At 35.9% G+C, this 21,660-nt stretch overlaps 1 protein-coding gene across 7 annotated transcripts in view; it reads left to right on the top strand.

The window, feature by feature from the left end:
- Positions 1-21,660, top strand: part of VEZT (vezatin, adherens junctions transmembrane protein) — a 64,145-nt gene that overhangs the window by 36,642 nt on the left and 5,843 nt on the right. For 5 of the 7 annotated variants that reach the window (XM_036250985.1, XM_036250984.1, XM_036250982.1 and 2 more), the window contains exons 5-10: positions 1,908-2,183; positions 4,829-4,978; positions 9,919-10,066; positions 14,268-14,599; positions 17,860-18,053; positions 21,259-21,359. In XM_036250985.1, coding sequence (XP_036106878.1) covers positions 1,908-2,183; positions 4,829-4,978; positions 9,919-10,066; positions 14,268-14,599; positions 17,860-18,053; positions 21,259-21,359 — 1,201 coding nt within the window. The remainder of the gene's footprint in view (positions 1-1,907; positions 2,184-4,828; positions 4,979-9,918; positions 10,067-14,267; positions 14,600-17,859; positions 18,054-21,258; positions 21,360-21,660) is intronic. The other 2 variants (XM_036250986.1, XM_036250983.1) reach the window with 1 other exon arrangement.

The following is a 21,660-nucleotide window of genomic DNA, read 5'->3' as shown; positions in this document are numbered from 1 at the left end:
AGAATCTGTCTTACCCATATACCTATGCACATGTGTATGTGCAGACATAACTGGTTCTTTATGTTTCTTTGCAATCAATAGATTATAACATAATAACATTGTAGAGACAAGAAGGGTGGCATGGGAGGTAAACGGTCTCTGCTTTATTGACTCAGAAGAGATCATAGGGAACATAGTCCAATGATTCATACTGTCCTAAAACTTTTCGACCACTTCAAGAATTTGGATCTAATAAAGAAGTCTCAGGATAATCTGTTTTTAAAAAAGAAAGGAATGGTAAGGGATTATATATACAGAAATGGTAATGTCTTCTTCCTGTTAAAGTATGAGTTTACTAAATGAACTAAATCATTGCTCCAGTTGTTCAAGTTACACAGGCAATTACATTCATTGGCCTTATTGTTCCGAATGTATCTGTCTTTCCTGTCACACTGACAAGTGCTTTGTATTCTAACATAGCAAAGGATGATGTTTTCCAAACTTGTATCACTCAGATATCATCATGATAAAGTAAAGCATCTTATCCTTTAAAAATAAAGGTATAAGAAGGGGCTGCTAGAAGGAACCATAGGTTTTAAGAATTTTACCAGTTTACTTTCAAGTTTACTTTAGCCACAAACGTGATTAAGCAACTATGAGGCCTGTAAATACTTATAGACTTTTCTATTAATACATGCACATAGATTATGAAAGTTTGCTCTCTAATATTGCTAGTATCATCTAAAAGTAAAGGATTCCATGGAAAATTAGGGAAGGCAAATATTTATTAACAATCACTCTTACATAAGACTGTAGTTTGACTATCTTCAAGTATTATTTTTCAGACACATCTCCCCTATATTTACACATTTTCATCAAAGCCTTCATTGCTTTAAAGATGTGTTTTAATCTATAGATTTATAATTAATCCAAGTAAAAAAAAATTTATAAACATTTTTACTTCAGTTGAAAAGCTGTAAAAATACAAAGCTTGTCCATATTATGGTCTGCATTATAAGTATGTGTATTCCAGATTAGTGGTGATGATTTAAAATTAGATGACTTTATTCAAAACAATTAGCAATCAAGTATATATTATTTGTAATTTGAAAAGTGCTTATATTTTCTTGAGATACTATATATTTCTCTTCAAATAATTAAAAAGTCTGATTAGGGAAAAGGAACTCATAATATATTTGAATATGAAGAAAGTATTTTAGTATTAAAATTAGTAAAAATTAAGCTATTTTTACTTTTAAATTTGTAAAATTGGATTTTTAAATCTGTACATTTTTTAAAATTAAAGAGTCCATATCTTTTTTTAAAAAGGTCATGGACCTAGAGGGTATTATGCTAAGAGAAATAAGTCAGACAAAGACAAATACCACATGACTTCACTTATATATGGAATCTAAAAACCAAAGTAAACAAAACAGAAACAAATTCAGATACAGAGAACAAAATGATGGTTGCCAGGCAGAAAGGGGGTTGGGAGACTGGGTGGAAATGGTGAAGTGATTAATAAGTTCAGATTGGTAGTTACAAAATAGTCACGGGGATGTAAAGTACAGCGTAGGGAATATAGTCAATAATCCTGTAATAACTATGTATGATGCGAGGTAGCTACTTGAATTTTTTGGGGGGATCACTTTGTAAATGATGTAATTGTCTAACTACTCTGCTGTATACCTGAAACTAATACAAAATAACATTGAATATCAACTGTAATTGAAAAAATAAAAAATTTAACACATTTCTTATGTTCTTTACCTAAACTTTTATTGCTCAGATTTTAAATGTCATATTTTTAAGGCATATGTCACAAAGAAGCTAGCCTTTAATTTATTTTAGTAAACTTGATTTACTGATAAAGTAGCTCATCTTTCTGTAGTCTGATGGGTATTATTTTCTTGGTTTCTCTGTTATAGGGATGTCTCAATGCTGTTTGCCTTCATTAGTTTGCTTATTATGCTTCCCACTTGGTGGATTGTATCTTCCTGGCTGCTTTGGGGAATGATTCTATTTGTTTATCTGATCCTAAGAGCTTTGAGGTTATGGAGGACAGCCAAACTACAAGTAACCCTAAAAAAATACAATGTCCGTTTGGAAAATACAGCAACAAATAGCCGAGCTTTTACTAATCTTGTGAGAAAAGCTTTACGTCTCATTCAAGAAACTGAAGTCATTTCCAGAGGATTTACACTGTGAGTTCATTTTTTATTTTTACTTTTAAATAATTATTTTTTACTACATAGTTAAATTAGAATATTTCCTATTTTTATTTATGTGTTGTGTTTATAGAAAAAAGTGGGTTTCTCTTTAGAACTTATTAAAGTCTACTAACTGCTCAGTAAAGGAATAAATATATGCTAGATTTAATATATAATATGATCCTGTTTATCTACTTTGAGAAACCAAATTGCTTTGAGAATCATGATTATATCTGTGTGTTACCATGTAATTTTATGAGATAATGGAGAAAGAGAGCCTGCCATTGAACCCAGCATGTAGTTACCCAATAAATGCCTGTTTCCTTAACTCCATATCAGATGCTCTCTTTCCTCAGTTTAATTGATAACTATATCCGACATGAATTTATTTTGAAAAATCTGCCAGGTGTTAATAATATTCTTTAGGTAAATGTTTATGGCACCGATACTCTCAGAACATCATGCAATAATGATGTTTCACATTCCCACGGGAAATTGTTCACTGGTCTAGCTGTAAGTGTATTAAGCTGCAGTTTATACAGCCTATTTTGTTCTGAAAGGGAAAGTTATATTTATTGAACACCAATTTATTAGTTGTAGAGCAGATGTTCAAGTCCACACCATCTGGCTCTAAAGCTTGTTTCCAGTACACCTAGACTGCCTGCTAAACACTAACAGATGATAGTTGTATTATAGTATATGTAATAATTTATATAACATATAACCTTTGTAATCTATAGGTGGGAGAAAGTATGGTGAAGAATAATTATTGCTCTTAATTGTAATTATATCAGGAAAATCATAAAAAAGGGGGAGCAGAAGAACCTTGAGTAGTCATCACATCTTTTACTGTGCTCTAGAATAGTACTGAAATAATCTTGACATAAAAGCTGTCTATGAAAAATCATAAAATAAGGAAGTGGAAGAATCTCCAGTAGTCATCTCATTCTTCACTGTTGTGTTCTGAAACAGTATTTTAAATAATCCCTAGACATAAGAAAGATTTTATTACCTCTCTTTCTGCTCAATTCAAAATGGAACAGTCCGTGGTGTCTGTTAATCTTTGTCCTTCCATTGTTCACTTCTTTTTGATAGAGCATAGCAGATATTAAGCTGTTTGAGTATCAAATTTTAAAAGTTAAAAGTCACATTAAGAATAAGAGCTGCTTTTCACTCTTGACTTGCACAGCAGTTTACTGAGAGGACTGGCTGGTTAAGCAGAGTGCTATGTGCTCAATTAATGCTTAGTCATGTATAGTGGATTCTGTGCCTTTTGTTATTGTCCACCTTTTACAAACCATATGTACAGAATAGGCATGAAGAGTTAAAATGGGTAAGTTAGACATGACTTACCTCCAGATTATGACTACCTATTCAGATGCACGCAGGCAGAAGAAATATTGGAAAAAATTGTTTTGCTTCTCTTCATCTAACTGAATAATTGATTGGAAAAAAATGAGCAGTAATAGATCTTGAGTCATAATAATTTTAATTTTTAAAATTCATTTTGTAAATAAAATGGAGTGCCAAAAATAGTGCCATATGTTGAAAAAATGAGTACTGTTTTGTTCTGCCTCAATTTGTCTTCTCTAGCAAATAATTTAACCCTTCTTTGCTTCATTCCTTTATTTAAAAATAAGCCTATCAGTCATTGTCTTTTTTAAAATAGATTTTAATGCCTGAATATGTTTTAACATTTGGTTCAACATTTTTAAAGTTTTGAGTTAGGTGTCTTGTTTTACAAATTTGTGGAAATTTATAAATTCCAGTATTTTTTTTGCTGTTCGAGAGGTTACTGGTTAGGTGAAAAAATAACTATTATCCAATAACTATGTAATATGTGATCATTTATAGTTTCATTTATAGAAGCGTAATGTATTATATATGATTGTTACAAATAGGTATTCCCCATTTATCTTTTGGAAAGTACTATGAAATGTGCTTCCTCTTGAACAGTTTTTGAGAGTAGCTATGCTACTACATAATAATCCTTACTTTGCCTTTCTACTTGCATTCCCCTGTTGGCCACTGGTCCTGTTATCTTTCTGCGTCCCCTACTTCATTTTGAGTAGGTAAGTGCCAGTGGCAGCAGGTGGGTAAGTCATTTTACCCTACTTTTATGAATGTACAGAATGTATTTCTGTACAGTGTTTGATTGTTCTGTGCAAGTGGCCAAAAATATGATTGATAAACATATACAAATGTATATTAAGAATGTGGAAGTAATTATAATGACTTACTATAGATAAGGTATTAAAAACTAAACTAAATGTAAGATAGTACTACTCTAGTATATTTTAGCGGGTAAAGTGTCTATATAAAAAAGTTACAATTTTTTACATAAATATTCCTACATTTCTACTATTATAGAAGTTATAATTACAATTATAATTCTTTGTTTTTCCATATCAGAGGAAGCCTTTACTCTTTGAGATTTAAATTTTTCATTTGTCTTTTTCTGGTTGCTATATAGGTATCAGGGAAATGACTATTTATGAGACCTGAGGGGGTTTATTTATAATTATTTTCTAATAAAAATCATGGAAAAGGAATTTATTTCTAAACTTAATAGAATTATGGATTTAGGAAACAAAAGCTTTAGGACACCTGTACAGTTGTATCACATTTTACTTTTCAAGTTTGCTTGACAGGGTCAGTGCTGCTTGCCCATTTAATAAAGCTGGACAGCATCCCAGTCAGCATCTCATCGGTCTTCGGAAAGCTGTCTACAGAACTGTAAGAGCCAACTTTCAAGCAGCAAGGCAGGCTACCCTATACATGCTGAAAAAATATCCTTTTTTGTCTAAATATAAGAATAAGAAATGTTTTCAGAGTCCTGAATATAGATATTATAGTTGCATCCTGTAAAAGTTAACTGTAAACTAAGATGGCCTATTTTGAAACTAATTTCCATCATCACTTCTATTTTAAAACTGGAAATGCATTCCAGGGGGGATGACAATAACAGACAGGAAGACAGTTCTGCTCTCGTGTGTTCATTTTTAACAAAGAAAACCCTTAAAGTCTCTCCTTTTACTAGTCCAAATAATAAAAAAGACGTGGCTTTGCTGGGTCTGATATTTTTTAATTACTGAACACAGCAGATTTGTGTTATGGCATGGAAATAAACTGGCAACAGGAAATCCTTCCTCTTTCAAAAAACAGAGGCTCTAGAGTCAGATTGGCTACGTTTAAATTTTGGCTGTATCGGTGACTGCCTAGGTGACCTTAAGCAAGTTTCTGAACTCTCTGTACCTTTCTTTATTCATTTTTTAAATGGCAATACTGACATAATCTTCTTGACTTTTTTTTTTTTTTTAATCAAAAGAGTTTAATGCATGTAAAGTGCTTAGATAGTGTCTGGCACTCCAAGAATGCATGACAGTAAGTCAGTCACTTAAATTTACTAAATCAAAATATTAGTTCTGTTAGTCAGGAAATAAAGATATATGAGATCTTTGCCCTGGCCAGTTTGGCTCAGCAGTTAGAGCATCGGCCCACGGACCGAAGAGTCTCGGGTTCAATTTCTGGTCAAGGGCATGTACCACCTCGGATGCAGGTTCCCAGGGTCGAGCGAGAGGCAGCCAATCAATGTGTCTCTCTCACATTGATCTCTCTCTCCCTCTTCCTTCCTCCCACTCTATCTGAAAAAAATCAGTGGAAAAGTATCCTCAGGTGAGGATTAAAAAAAAGATATATAAGATCTATATTTTAGTTAAGATTCATAAGTCAGTTATGAGTGAATGGAATGCAAAGACGACACCTTTAGTATGCTGGGTACTGTAACACTATGTGATAAAAATCACGGGGGGCGGGGGGTAGGGAGGAGGGTGTCAATGTGGGGAACATCTGTAGTAAAAAAATAATCAAAATTAAAATGTGCCCCAGCCAGTTTGGCTCAGCGGTTAGAGCATCAGCCTGCAGTCCAGAGAGACCCGGGTTCAGTTCCCGCTAAGGGCATGGACCTCGGTTGCAGCTTGTCCCCGGCCCTGGTTGGTCATGCGGGTGGCAGCCACCACTCGATGTGTCCCTTTCACATCGATGTTTCTCTCTCTCTCTCTCTTCCTCTCTCTCCCTCCCACTCTATCTGAACAAAAAAATGGAAAAATGTCCTCGGGTGAGGATAAAAAAAATTAAAATGTATATACATTACATATATATTATAATGCTTGAAATTTACAGTGCTTTACGTTCTATCACATCCTTATACAAACCTTTCCAGCTAAATTTTCTTATCTCTACTTTATGATAAAACTGATACTATCTCCACTTTATGTGTGATTTGCTCAGTGTATGCAACTAATGAGAGGTAAAATTGTGTCTTGCTATAGGACTTCTGACTTTAAAACCTTCTCTCTTTCTCTCTCTCTCTCTCTCTCTTTCTCTCTCTCTCTCTCTCTCTCTCTCTATATATATATATATATATATATATATATATATATATTCACTGTGGTATACTACTTAGAAATTGAGAGAAAGCGTTTCCATTTTAGTCAAGAACTTACCCATTTAGTTTCCCCACTGCATAAATACCTGTCTATTATGGACTAGGAAAACAGAGTAAAAATGTATACTATTTACTTAATTTTAAAGACTTTTGAGTGCATTCAATAGGTAAGCTGAAATTCATAATATAGTGTCAGTGCCCAGTGTACCTTCCAACATAGCAGGACAATGTAATTGGCCTGTGAGGTCAGAGAAGACTTTTAGTGAAGTGACACCTGAGTTGACCCTCAGGGAACTAGTAGGAGTTTTGGTCTGAGAATAGTAAGAGTCTGCATTCCAAGCAGAAGGAAGCAAAAATTTCCAAGCAGAAGGAAATTGAAATATGACAGTGTGGATGTGAACTGCAAGTAGTTCATTTCGTGAATATTTATTGAGTATGAGCTAAGTGCTCACAAATACGATAGTTCCTCATAACAGTGGTAAACATAAACATAGTTCCTGCCTCAAGAAGCCTATAGGTTAGTGAAGGGTAGGGGAGAAGGAAGGGTAGCCTGCCCAGCCGGTGCGGCTCAGTAGTTGAGCGTCGGCCCATGCACCAAGAGGTTGCCAGTTCGATTCCCAGTTAGGGCACATGCCCAGGTTGTGGGCCCAATCCCCCATGGGGGGTATGCAGGAGGTGGCCAGTCAGTGTTTTTTCTCATCAATGTTTCTGTCTCTCCTTCTCCCTTCCCCTCTAAAATCAATAAAAGAAAATAAAGTGAAAATAAAAGAAGGGGCAAAGCTCTCAAATAATATGAGTTCTCTGTGCCTGTCATTTGTCTAGACACTGGGGACTGAGCAATAAACAAGACAGACAAGAGCCTTGTTCTCATGCAACTTGCTTTCTAGTAGATGAGATGATGAATAACAAGTAAACAGGCTCTGGTGAGTGTGGCTTAGTTGGTTGGGAATCATCCCATGCACTGAAAAGTTGCCAGTTCAATTCCCAGTCAGGGCACATGCCCAGGTTGCAGGTTCAATCTCTTAGGGGCCATATAGGAGGCAGCCAATTGATGTTCTGTTCTCACATCAGTGTTCCTGTCTCTCTCTCCCTCTCCCTTCCTCTCTCTAAAATATCAATAAAAATATTTTTTAAAAGTAAACAGATAAGATTTTCAGATATGTGCTATAAAAAAAAAAAAACTCAGTGGAGTAGGATATAGAGTGATTGGTCGGTTGCTGCTTTTGATTAGACGGTAAGGGGTAGGCCTTTCTGTGGAGCTGACATTTAAACTGAGATTGAATGAGGAGAAAGATCATGTTCCAGTTAGATGGACCACCAGCAAGTATAAAGATCTTGCGGCAGGAGTAAATTTAGCATGGTTGGAGTATAAAAAGAAGACCACCATGACTGGAGCACAATAAGTTGGGATTAGAATGAGATGAAATAGGCAGAGGCCCGAACACATTCTCCACAGAAGAAACCTTAAGGAATTAAAATTAAATAGAGTCCATCAACTATTTCTTTGAAAAGACTAATAAGGTACATAAACTCTTACAAGCCTGATCAAAGTAAAAAGTGGAGCCCTGGCCGGTTTGGCTCAGTGGTTGGAGCCTCGGCCTGCGGTCCAGAGAGACCCGGTTTGGTTCCTGCTAAGGGCATATACCTCGGTTGCAGTTTGTCCCCAGCCCTGGTTGGGTCGTGCGGGTGGCAGCCACTCAATGTGTCCCTTTCACGTCGATGTTTCTCTCTGTCTCTTCCTCCCTTTCTATCAAAAAAAAAAAGTAAAAAGTGGAAATATACAAGATTACTAAAGAAAATGGACCTATAACAATACATATGAGAGAAATTAAAATAACGTTAAGGGGATAGTATATGCAACTTTATGGCTGCAACTTTGAAAATGTAGGTTAAAATGAATAATTTCTTATCAAAATACAAATCTCCAAAGCTAACCTAGAAAGAATTCAAAAACTGAAGAGATTAGATATGATAAAAAGAAACTACTCCCTTTAAAAAAAGAAGATACCTGGTTATATGTAAACAATGGGAAATATGCAGCTATATAAAGTAATAAAGTTCCTCTTGTACTACTGTAGAATGACCTCCAAATTATATTGTTAAATGAAAAAAAAGCAAAGGACAGAGAGCAATGTTTATACTACCCTTCCATTTGTGTGTAGAAGGGATTGTGTATATATGTGTATAAGGGGATAAATGTGTGTGCATGTGTACATATACATACATATTCCCACATACACATTTATATTTGGATTTGCTTATATACATACTGGTAACAGGGATTACCTTTGCCTTTGGGTAGGGAAACTAGGTGACTAAGGGATAGGGATAGGAAGCAGTTTTAACTGTATCCCATACTGTGAATATATATTATTTGAAAACTAAATGAATTTTAAAAAATTAACTACCAGGTCCAGATAGTTTCATAGTTTTTTTGTTTTTGTTTTTAAACCTCTTTCAGACCATAGAAAAGGTTAGAGACCTCCCATACATCATTTTATTTATGATGGTGTTACATAATCTCAGTACCAAAACATGATGTATTACAAAGAATAAAAACTATAGGCAAAAAAAAAAAATAGAGCAGTTTCACAAATGGAGATACAAAATATTTAAATAGAATATTTATATATTCAGTCTGGCACTATATCAAAAATTATAATATGGCCAAATAAAAATATACTAGAAATTTAAGAATAGTCCAGTATCAAGAATTGTATGGCTACAATTCTTCTTTAGAAAAAAATAAAACAGTTAAAAAGGGAGGTAAAACACATAGTAATATTGATAGAAGCTCATGAGGAAGAGGAAAGCAAAACAGAACATTAGCTTGGGTGAAACCATCTAGCTGAACAGGCCTAGTGTCACTCACATCAGCAGTCTATGTATTTTCAGATAGTGGTCGGCTAGTGGTGTCCTCCAGTGTGCAGACTTGGAGGTAAGTGAAGCATTTACTGTGGGGTAGTGAATGCCTGAGACATGATACAATAAAGTGCACAATACAGTTTCAAAAAGTGTCAAAATAACTAAATTAGCCCTTTAGAATGTGTGAAGAACTGAATTTTTAACACTTTAGATATAAAAATATTTTATTCACAAGGATCCTGTTAAGATATCTGAGGTATGTTAATTAATATATTAGATTTTAAGATCAGTTTCTTTTAAAATGATGTAAATCTCATCTAGTCAATATTCAGAATAGAAAAGGTAATTTGGGGCAGTCTTATGTACCCTTTATGTTTTAATGAAAAGGCTTTGTTGATTGCCTTAACCTAATTTAACCTACCCCCTGAACTCTGAGAGTGACAATGTAACCAACTACATCTGTGTGGTACCTTTTAAGGAGCTGGGCCTTGGACTTAGTGAAGAGCAGATTTCAGAAGAGGAAGCCCATAATCTTACAGATGGCTTCAGCCTGCCTGCTTTGAAGGTAATCCATTGGTGGAAGGGAAGGAAGGGCTGAGGAAAAGACAGATGCTCTTGGATTGTGCCTGTGCTTTTTGAACACAAATAATGCACCTGTTCTCTTTTATTGTTTGCTGAATACCATTACTGTAATAGCTTTACTGATGTTTGTAGAGAGCATCATAAAGATTGGATAAGAAGATCCTTATAGTTTGATATCAAAATACTTAAAATTCTTAATGTAAGCATTTTTTAAATTATCATTTAGAGATAAGTGAGTTTACTTCAATAAGAGACCAATATGAGTGATTTTATTTACTAGCCATTTGTTTCAACAAACATGGGTAAAGAACTTAGAAGATCTACATCTTCCTTGGAAAATCTCCAGAATCTTTGTTTAGAACAAGAATTTTTTTCATCTATTAAAGCCACATGAAAGGACATATTTGACTACATAAGAATTAAACTTCTAAACTTCACATTCTGCATACTTTAAATGTAAATAGTCTCAGAAAAAAATGCAGTGATTTATAACAAAGGGCTTGAATTCTTTCTATATAAAGAGCACTAGGGTATATAAAACCTTTGTACAGAAGATAGGTCAGGTGTGTGAACTGCCAGTTCACAAAAGAAGAATGAGAAATAGCCAATAAATATGATAAAACTTTCTCTTATTAGTAATGAAAGATACAAATAAACATAAGTGAACATTTTGCCAAGGATATTGAAAATTGATAATATTATTATCAGTGAAGATTCAGAGAGACCTCAAACACTAGTTGTGAAAGCATAAACTGCTTCACTTTAGTAGTGAATACCATCATTTACAAAGGTGTGAACCCTTTACTCCAGCAATTTTAAACTTAAAGATTCATCTCAGGAAGTAATTGAAGATATACTCAAAGTATGCTCATAATACTACTACAGCAGCAAATTTTGGAAACATTAAAAATTTAGAGCCCTGGCCAGTTTGGCTCAGCGGTTAAAGCGTCGGCCTGTGGTCCAGAGAGACCCAGGTTCGGTTCCCGCTAAGGGCACGTACGTCGGTTGCAGTTTGTCCCCGGCCCTGGTCGGTTGTGCGGGTGGCAGCCACTCAATGTGTTCCTTTCACATCGATGTTTCTCTCTCTCTCTCTCTCTGTTCCTCTCTCTCCCTCCCACTCTACCTGAACAAAAAATGGAAAAAATGTCCTCGGGTGAGGATAAAAAAATTAAAAAAAAATTAGAAACATGAGATTGGTAATGATTTATGGTACATTCATTTAATGAGCTGTTTTGGAATCTGTGGTAGAAAAATATAATGTGAAAAAACATAAGTAAGAGCATTTTACAAAAACACTATGCAATAAGATTCCAGTAATTTTTTAAGAGGTCAGTCCAAATGTCTTTCAATTCCTTTTCAATATTTAGCAAACTCCACTTAGATATTTGTTTCTAGTCTTTAAAACCTCCCTTGATGCCATGAAAATCAGTGCAAGTGTAGTTGACAGCATATTTATCTATTTCCATTTTGTTTTGAGGTAGTATAAACTTCTACATCTTTACATTTTCATGTCCATATAAATGTTCTAATTCCATTTGTTTTTCTTTCCTCTTACTTGAAATTTGCCTTGACTTATTCTTACACTCACATTCTAAACCATCTCAATAAATGGCACTACATAACCTACTAAGCTAGAAACCTGGCACCATCCATCTCATCCCTCCTTTTACTCCTCACATCCAGTCTGTCAGCAGATTTCAGTGTCAGTTCTCCCTTCAAAATATATTTTTTCCGTGTTCTTTCCCAACATCCTAGTCCTGACTGCCATCATCTTTTTTACCTAAGCTGCTTCAATAGTTTGGTTTTTTTGTTTGTTTTTGTCTTTATTGATTTTAGAGAGAGAGGAAGGGAGAGGGAGGGAGGGAGGGAGAGAGAGAGAAACATCGGTGAGAGAGAACATCAGTTGGCTGCCTCCTGCATGCCCCTCACTGGGGATTTGGTCCAGAACCTGGGCATGTATCCTGACTGGGAATCGAACTGGCAACCTCTTGATGCATCAGTGGATGCTCATCCACTGAGCCACAGCAGCCAGGCAGTTTTCTTGTTTTTTAGCTCCCTAAAGTTATTCATTTCAGAATGCAATTTGACATACAAAGAGCCTTAAAAATTATATATGCTTTGAATCAGTAATTCCACTTCTGCAAATCTTCTTTTTTTTTTTTTAATCCTCACCAGAGGACACTTTTCCATTTATTGAACCTGCGACTCTTTGGTCCGAGGGCCAACACTCTAACCGTGAAACCAAACCAGCAGGGGCTGCAAATCTTTCTTACAGAGATGATTCCAAATATAATACAGCTTTATGTACCAGGTTGCATATTAGTTTTGTTTACAATAGCAACAAATGAACACAACCTAAATGTACGGCATTAAAGGAATGGTTGCATGACTTATTGTAAATCCACATAGTGAACCATTGTGTAGGCAGCTATAGTTTGCTTTGGAAGATTTTATAAAAACTTGGAGAAATGTCTGCTTAAACCAGGGGTGGGAAATGTCTGGCCCTCGGGCCATATAAGACGCTCAGAATCAATACCAGCTAACATCACACGCCTCACCAAATTAGCCTGACCAAATATACCAGGCTAATTTTTAAGTTGATAATTTTGTATAGCCTACAAAATGATGTTATAACTATCTAAATGGCCCTTGGCAGGAAAAAGGTTCCCCACCCCTGGTAAACTGTGAAACAGTTAGCATATATAAATGTACTGTACACAGTCGCTGTTCCCCTTCTCTGCTGTATTTTTGCCCACAGCTCGTCAGCCAGGAAACTCTTTTCCTTGTCATTGTCTATTGTCCCCCTCCATTAGGGCAGGGATTTTTTTTTTTTTAACTTTTTTCCAAAGCTATATTATCAGCACATAGAACAGTGCCTGGTACATTATAGGTGCTCAAAACATACTTGCTTAGCCCAGCCTGTGTGGCTCAGTGGTTGAGCATCGACCCATGCACTGAGGTCACCGGTTCAATTCCCAGTCAGGACACATGCCCAAGTTGTGGGCCAAATCCACAGGGGGGCATGCAGGAGGCAGCCAATCCATGTTCTCTCTCATTGATGTTTCTATCTATCTCTCCCTCTCCCTCACTCTCTAAAAATCAATAAAGGGAAAAAAAATACTTGCTTAAAGGAATAAAGAAAATCACTGTAGTCCTAAAATTTAATGGTTAAATAAGACTTACGAGGTAAGCTTGTTCATATTCAGGGATTCCTAGATAAGTATGTCTTTAGTAATTTGGAAATTTCACCTTGCTTATTAAAAAAAAAAATTAATAGTAAAATAGATTTACATTATTACATTTTCTTAATTTATTATTTGCATAATTTTAATGTTCATAATAAACAGTCTAAATAATGTTTACTGGTTGTGAAAAATTAGAATCTAAATTGATTCAGTCCTTTTTGTTGTATGTTAATTCTTGTTCATACTGTATTATTTCCTCATGTTTGTTTGTTTTGGAGAGATTGTCCTCCTCTAGAACCAGGACTATATCTAGAGACACCCTTTCTGCTTAAAGTTAGGTATAATTTTGAACCCCAAACTCTGGATCCATCAATAACTCAATTTCTTTGGACTTACATAGGTCAATCATTCCTACTGTCTTCATTTTTCCTTTGTGTAAAATTTTTTAATTTTTTAATTGATTTTTTAGAGAGGAAAGGAGGGAGAGAGAGAAACATCTATGTGAGAGAGACACAGAGAACATTGATGTGACAAAGACACATCAGTCAGCTGCCTCCTGCACACCCCTGACTGGGGATCGAGCCTGCAACCCAGGCATGTGCCCCAAGTGGGAAATCGAACCGGGACCCCTCAGTCCATAGGGTGACGCTCAATCCACTGAGCCACACTGGCTAGGCTCCTTTGTGTAAAATTTTTAAATAATTCATCAACATTTACTTCTAATAAATGTGTCTCATTCCATCAACACTTCCCTTCTAGGTTATAACTATACTAAATTATATACTGGTATTTCATGCTATACTGGTATCAGAAGTTCCCATGTGCCATGACTACATAATTTGATATAAAATTCTTGGCTAATCTTAGAGTTTATTCAAGCTCAGCTATATCCATTACTTAGGATAAAGTGGAAAATTTAAACCAGAAGTTAAATTTGTAGTTTGTTTTTAATGTTGGCCAATAGTTTTTGTTGATCTAGTTCTTCTTTTTTTTTTTTAGGTTTTGTTTCAACTCTGGGTGGCACAGAGTTCAGAGTTCTTCAGACGGTTAGCCCTGTTACTTTCTACAGCTAATGCTCCTCCTGGGCCCTTACTTACTCCAGCACTTTTGCCTCATCGTATTTTATCTGATGTGACTCAGGGTCTACCTCATGCTCATTCTGCCTGCTTGGAAGAGCTTAAGCGCAGCTATGAGTTTTATCGGTACTTTGAAACTCAGCACCAACCCGTACCCCAGCGTTTTTCCAAAACTCAACAGAAGTCAAGAGAACTGAATAATGTTCACACAGCAGTACGCAGCTTGCAGCTCCATCTGAAAGCATTACTGAATGAGTAAGTGTAGAAGCTGTATAAGGAAATGTCCTCATGATTAGCATACTTTATTCTTGGGCCATTGTGGTTGTTGGCTTGTGTCCTAGCTAGAAAGAAGCAAAATGCAGACATGCAGCATGAAGGGTGGTTTATAGCTACAAATATAGCAGAGAAACATGATTTGTGAGTACTATAATTTGGGGGAAGGCGGGTGGTCATTTACAGGTTTTTAGTTTGTTTGTTTGTTTGGGGGTTTTTTTTGGTACGTGCCCCTAGTGGGAACCGAACCCAGGACTCTTTGGTCCATAGGCCAACGCTCCAACCGCTGAGCCAAACCGGCCAGGGCCATTTACAGTTTTTACTTTTCCTGATTTTAACAGAAAACCTAGAGGACAAAAGCAGATTTGTTCATTCCATTTGAGAGCTACAATGGAGAAGCTTACGAAGAACGAGCTTGTTTTAACTCTTTAAGTAGGGATCTCAAACTGGAACCTACAATTTAAGAGAACTATTTACCAGCACTGGAAAAATAAATTATAAGAAGCATTGTTTTATATAGTTGAAGAATAAAATATTGCTATATTTCTAAATAAATTCAGCAGATTTGGACATTTTTCTGTAGCAAAGGATTTTTTTAGCTCCTTTGGTTGTATATGTAAAGTAAAATGTAGGGTCCATATTTGTTGATCTGCTTTGCATGGTATTGCTGGTACTCTGCCTTGGTAAAAGGTAGGGTGCAATCGTTCCAGTGAAATTTTCTGTAACAGAGACTTGTAGTGTAGGACTGGATCAGATGAATGGTTGGGTTCGTGCTGCGTCAGTAATCGGGAGGGTCATAGGAATTTTTTTTAATTTTTTTTATTTTTTTTGGTATGTGCCCTTAGAGGGAACCGAACCTGGGACTCTGGTCCGCAGGCCGACACTCCAACCGCTGAGCCAAACCGTCCAGGGCAGGAAGGTCATAGGAATTTAATGAATTGATATGATTGTAGTTTATGTACTTGACCCTGGATACCAGGCAAGTGTGGAAGGGAGAGGGAAGCAATCAGTTTTGCAAAATTAAAAAAATGAGTCAAAAGGGCTTGAAGTCTCATTAAAATAAAAATGCTAGTTTACAAAGACAGGAAGTTAAGGTCATAAAAACATTTTGAGAAGATAAGTTTTTACTCATCAGTTTAAGGTCTGGCTTTAGGTAAATAAGGCTGGTGTAAAGGTTAGGGCATAGGGAAAAAATTAAGAAACTATGGGGCAGGGATGTTCCAGTGATCTGTAGCTACTATTCTAAGAAAGCAGGTGAATGCTAACCCGACTCTGCCCTGTCTGCCACAGGGAAGATGAAAGGTAAGGCACTCTCAAGGTGAGTCGGTGGCAAAGGTTGGATCATCATTAGAGGAAAACCAGATTTCAGTGGGAAGGTTTATCAGGCAAAGCCAGAGTCTCTAAAGAATTACTTTTTGGCAATAGAATCAGAAATATACAGGGTATAACAAAATACATTATAATGAGAGAAAATGGCTCAGGGAAGGAAGAGTGCTATGCTGGATAGACATGAAAATGAACAAAAGGGGCTTTTACCTTTGATGGGAATTGTGGATTCTGGCATTTCCTGTTTAAAAATGAAATATTCTAGCCCTGGCCAGTTTGGCTCAGCGGTTAGAACGTCGGCCTGCGGTCCGGAGAGACCCGGGTTCGGTTCGCACTAAGGGCACGTACTTCGGTTGCAGTTTGTCCCCGGCCCTGGTTGGTCCTGCGGGTGGCAGCCACTCGATGTGTCCCTTTCACGTCGATGTTTCTCTCTCTCTCTCTCTTCCTCTCCCTCCCTCCCACTCTATCTGTACAAAAGATGGAAAAATGTCCTCTGGTGAGGATTAAAAAAAGAAATATTCTATACATGCTACTAAACATCACTTTTCAAAATATTTTAACCAGAGAGTATACCATCATTAATTGTCATATCTGATTTGCTCTATAGCACTTCTACACAAAATTTTCTTTTTTTTTTTTATTTTTTTATCCTCACCCGAGGACATTTTTCCATTTTTTGTTCAGATAGAGCGGGAGGGAGAGAGAGGAAGAGAGAGAGAGAGAGAGAAACATCGATGTGAAGGGACACATAGAGTGGCTGCCACCCGCAGACCAACCAGGGCCGGGGACAAACTGCAACCGAAGTACGTGCCCTTAGCGGGAACCGAACCCGGGTCTCTCTGTACCGCAGGCCGATGCTCCAACCACTGAGCCAAACCAGCCAGGGCCACAAAATTTTCTTAAGTGTTATCTAAAAATTGTTAGTTTTTCATTCCTTTGCTATCGTCCCCTTTGCTGTTCCCTCTCTCACTTTCCTATACAAAGTCATTGACTCTTTAACTGTTCTTCCTTCTTCCAGAGTGCTCACTGCTAGATTGTTTCTGAGGCACATACTTGCTTTCTCACTGAAACAAAAATCTTAACTGGTTTCAGAGTATAACAGCTTAGACTGAAATCTGTATAAAACATTCTGTAGAAAAGGTTTGCCATAGCCTAATTACAGTCTGCTTTTCTGTCTTTATTTCTTGCTTCTTTTCCTTCAATCCAGCCAAACCGTATAAATTGCCTTTTCCCATGTTCCATCTAGAATGACCTTTCTCATTTATTGTACATTTTATCCATCCTTCAACACTGCGACAAAACTGCCTCCTCCTTAGCTATTCCCTATCTGTACCTGTTGCTGGTGGCAACTTCCCCTCCTCTGAATTCTTACAACACTTATCTTTTTCTCTCTCTGTGCTGTTAAACTTTGTGCCTGGATTCAACCCAGCTTTACAGTTTACCACCTGTATGCTCTGGGCAAGTTTCTTCAACTCTCTGGACCTATTTCCTAATCTGTAATGGAAATAAAATGTTACTTATAACTTTTTGTGATATTGTATTTTATATATATAATTTCTCTGATTCAGTTATAAGTTTCTTATAAGTAGAAGATGGGTTTAACTTTTCCTTTCAAGCTCATATCTAGTATATATGCAAGCAATATTTGTTGAATAAATATATGATATTATTTGTAAGCTTTTTAAAGAAGTATGATAAAATACACCTAACATACAATTTACCATTTAACCGTTTTTAAGTGTACAGTTCAGAGGCGTAAAGTACATTCACATTGTTGTACCACCATCACCACCTTCCAGCTCCAGAACTTTTTTCATCTTCTAAGCTTATTTCTTAGATAAGCCTTGAAAATTGTAAATTTTCCATTTCATATTTTAGAAATCTCCATGGTGAAACTGTTTTTCTTTATTACTCAGGGTAATAATTTTTGAAGATGAACTTGAAAAGCTTGTTTGTACTAAAGAAACACAAGAACTAGTGTCAGAAGCTTATCAAATCTTGGAACAGAAATTAAAATTGATTCAGCCCCATGTTCAAGCGAGCAATAATTGCTGGGAAGAGGCCATTTCTCAAGTGGACAAACTGCTACGAAGAAATACAGATAAAAAAGGTACCTATGAAAGATTTCTTTTGCATATTCCACTGCAGTAGGATTTTATTAGGTGTACTTCTTGTCTTCATGATGAAACTGACTTGACAAAACTTAGTCTACTAAAGAAAAAATTGAATTTATATGGCTCTGGCTGATGTGGCTCAGTTGGTTGGCATGTCTTCCTGTACATCAAAAGGTGGTAGGTTTGATTCCTGGTTAAGGCACTTAACCCAGGTTTCAGGTTTGACCCCCTGGTTGGGGCACATGTGGGAGGCAACCAATTGATGTTTCTTTCTCTCTCTCCTTCCTGTATAAAATTAATTTTTTAAAAAAAAATTTAAGTTGAACTTATATGTACAAATTGACACTGAATATAAAGTCTTGGCTCTTATGAATAAGAAAAACAATATGATTTGAAAGTTCCCTGAATCACATACCTTGTTTTTAAACAAACTAAAAATGAAGGGATAGATTTTAATAGTATTATTCATTATTAGAAGTTCCAGAATCTCTTTTCCAATTAGGGTGATAATGAGTTTGATATTCACAAACCAGAAATTGAGTTTTGCTTTTAAGATAAAATCCTTTAGTTATTCAGAAATCATATACAACTGCTATAATAGGTGGCACTGCATATTTGTTATTAGGGGTCTAAAATGTATTAAGTGCCATTACTTAATAGTAACACTGGAGTGCCTTGTACTGCTAGGTAAAAAGACAGTCTTGTAATTCTCCACAAACCTGCTTTCATTTGACCCAGATTTTATACTCTTGTTTTACTAATTTCACTGTAAATGTTTGGCATGTTGTTATTATTATTATTATTTTAGATTTTCAATTGATTTTTATAAAGGAAGGGAGAGGGAGAGAGAGAGAAAAACATCAATGTGAGAACAAATCATCAATCAGCTGCCTCCCAAAACCCCCCTACAGGGGCTCAAGCCCAAAACCCAGGCATGTACCCTGACCAGGAATCAAACCAGCAACCTTTCAGTGCATGGAACAATGCCCAGCTCACCAAGTCATACCAGCCAGGGTGGCATATTAATTTTTAACCTTGTACTATAAACCATGCGTATCCTTTGGACCTTTATGATGATGTTAATCAGATTTATGTACAGAAATTATATCTCTGCCAAAGATGATTAACGCTTTCTTATTCTATTAGTCATTGTTTTGTTTATAGCTAAATCTGTAATACTTTAATGTCTTAAACACACTGAATAAGTCTTTAGATAGTAAAAGTATTTCCTTTGAAAAAAGGAGATGTTAACATGCTAATTACTGATATATTACCAATAGATTTTCTTTATATCTCAAATGTAAATAGTGAACAATTTCCCCCCCCAAAGGGTAATTTTTCCAAGGATTTTTAATAGGTAGAGTATTTATTCATTTATTTATTCATTTAAACTTTTTGAAATGACCCAAGTCTGAGCTTTTGAGTACATTTTCTATAAATAGAAACACCACTGGGTGTTAAAAGATGCATCCCACTTACCCCTCCTTAGCATGCTCTGAGACGCTGAATCTTAGTCACTCACTTCAACATGGTTGTTAAAACCATCTCCAAATCACTGGGCAAGTGATTAGCAATTTCTTAATGATGCTCTATATATGTGGTTTTTGCTTATGCATGATAGTGATATGAATTAAAATGAAATTAATTCATAACCTTTCTAACTAAAATGCTTATAGTGGCAACATTAAATAAAATGTTCGTTTCAGCCCTGGTTTGGTGACTTAGTTGGTTGGAGCATTGTCCCATACACCAAAAGGTTTCGAGTTTGATTTTCAATACCTAGGTTGTGGGTTTGATCCCCAGTTGGGGTGTGTACAGGAGGCAACTGATTGATGTTTCTCTCTCATGTCAATGTTTCCCCCTTCCCCTCTCCCTAAAATCAGTTTTTTAAAAAAAACATATCCTCGGGTGAGGGTTTTAAAAAAATGTTTGTTTGAATTTTTTAAGATACAGGTGCTTTTGTTAGCTGTATCTTTTGTTATTTCAAAATTACAGGAATAGCCCTGGCTGATTTCGTTCAGTGGTTAGAGTGTCAGCCTGTGGACCGAAGGGTGTCAGGTTCAATTCCAGGTCAAGGGCATGTACCTGGGTTGCAGGTTCATGATCCATGGCCCCAGTTGGGGTCATGGGGAGGCAACCAATCAATGTGTCTCTTTCACATGGATGTTTCTCACTTTTTCCCTCCCTCCCTCCCTCCCAACTCTCTAAAAATCAATGGAAAAATATCCTTGGGTGAGGATTAACAAAACAATACAAATTACAGGAATATTGCAAGAATAGTTCATGGTACCCTTCAGATTCCCCAGTTTTTAACTTTCTACCACATCTGCCTTATCTGTGTATCTATCTGTATGTACATTTCTTTGTTGATATTCTTAACCATTTGAGAATAAGATGCAGACATGAAACCTCATTACCTATAAATACTTCTATTTGCATTTTTTTTTAACATGGACATTCCCCTACTATACCATAGTGTACCATCAAAATCAGTAACTTCACATGGACACAATATTGCTATATAATCCACAGACCCCCATTCTAAGTTCACTAACTGATTTAATATTATTTTCTAATGTCCAGATCCAGATCAGACATGGTTTTTAGTTTTCTTGAGCTTTCTTCTCTTTCATTATAAGTATTTTGTGAAAAAATACTTTGAGGTGTATAAATATCCTTTCCTCGTCAAATTTTTTTCACTATTAAGCATACACATATCAAATGATTTAGTAATATTATTCCTAGAGATGTAAAAACTTAATGTTCACACAAAAACCTATATACAAATGTTTACAGTGACTTTATTCATAATCACTAAAAACTAAAAGAAGCTTGTGCCCTTCCACTGGTCAATACATAAATTGTTACATATATCCATATAATGGAATACTACTCCACAACAAAAAAGAAATGAATTGATACATCAAAAAGATAGAGGAATCTCTAATGCACTATGCTAATCAAAAGAAGCCAAACTTAAATCACCACATACCATATGATTCTACTTGTATGAAATTCTTAAAATAATAAATTTTAATAGAAACAGAAAATATATCAATGGTTACTGGGAGATGGATATAGAGGGAGGACTATGGTATAAGGAGGCAGCATAAGGAAATGTTTTGACATGATGGAACCGTTCTATATCTTGGTTGTTAATTAGATATTCACTCATTTCTGTGTGGCCTGTTTCTTTCGAAGGCAAACCTGAAATAGCTTGTGAAAGCCCACGCTGTACTGTGGTACCTGTGATGCAGCCTACTCTCCACATTGCAGATCAAGATCCAATCCCTGAGGAGCAGGTAAGGGTGAAAATTGTGTTTGTTCCCCTTAAAGAAGAGTTTTATGTACTAACTTACCTACTGCTATCTGTAAGTGATGTGGTTAATTGTTGAATAAGTGCTGAATTTATGTTTCTAATGGGCTTCAAAATCATAATATAATATATTGAATTTATATCAGATCATTAGTTCTTAGTGCCTTGAATTTTAACCCATCGAATCTACCAGTAGATTTTCTTGTTATTCATATCTAATTGTCCATTTCTTAGACACTTAGAAGTGATTAAACACATTAAAAATTAGCACCTTAGCAAAGGTACCT

Source organism: Molossus molossus, unplaced genomic scaffold, assembly GCF_014108415.1.
Source record: "Molossus molossus isolate mMolMol1 unplaced genomic scaffold, mMolMol1.p scaffold_m16_p_10, whole genome shotgun sequence".
Taxonomy (NCBI): Eukaryota; Metazoa; Chordata; class Mammalia; order Chiroptera; family Molossidae; genus Molossus; species Molossus molossus.
This window is presented reverse-complemented; position numbering and strand designations above follow the sequence as displayed.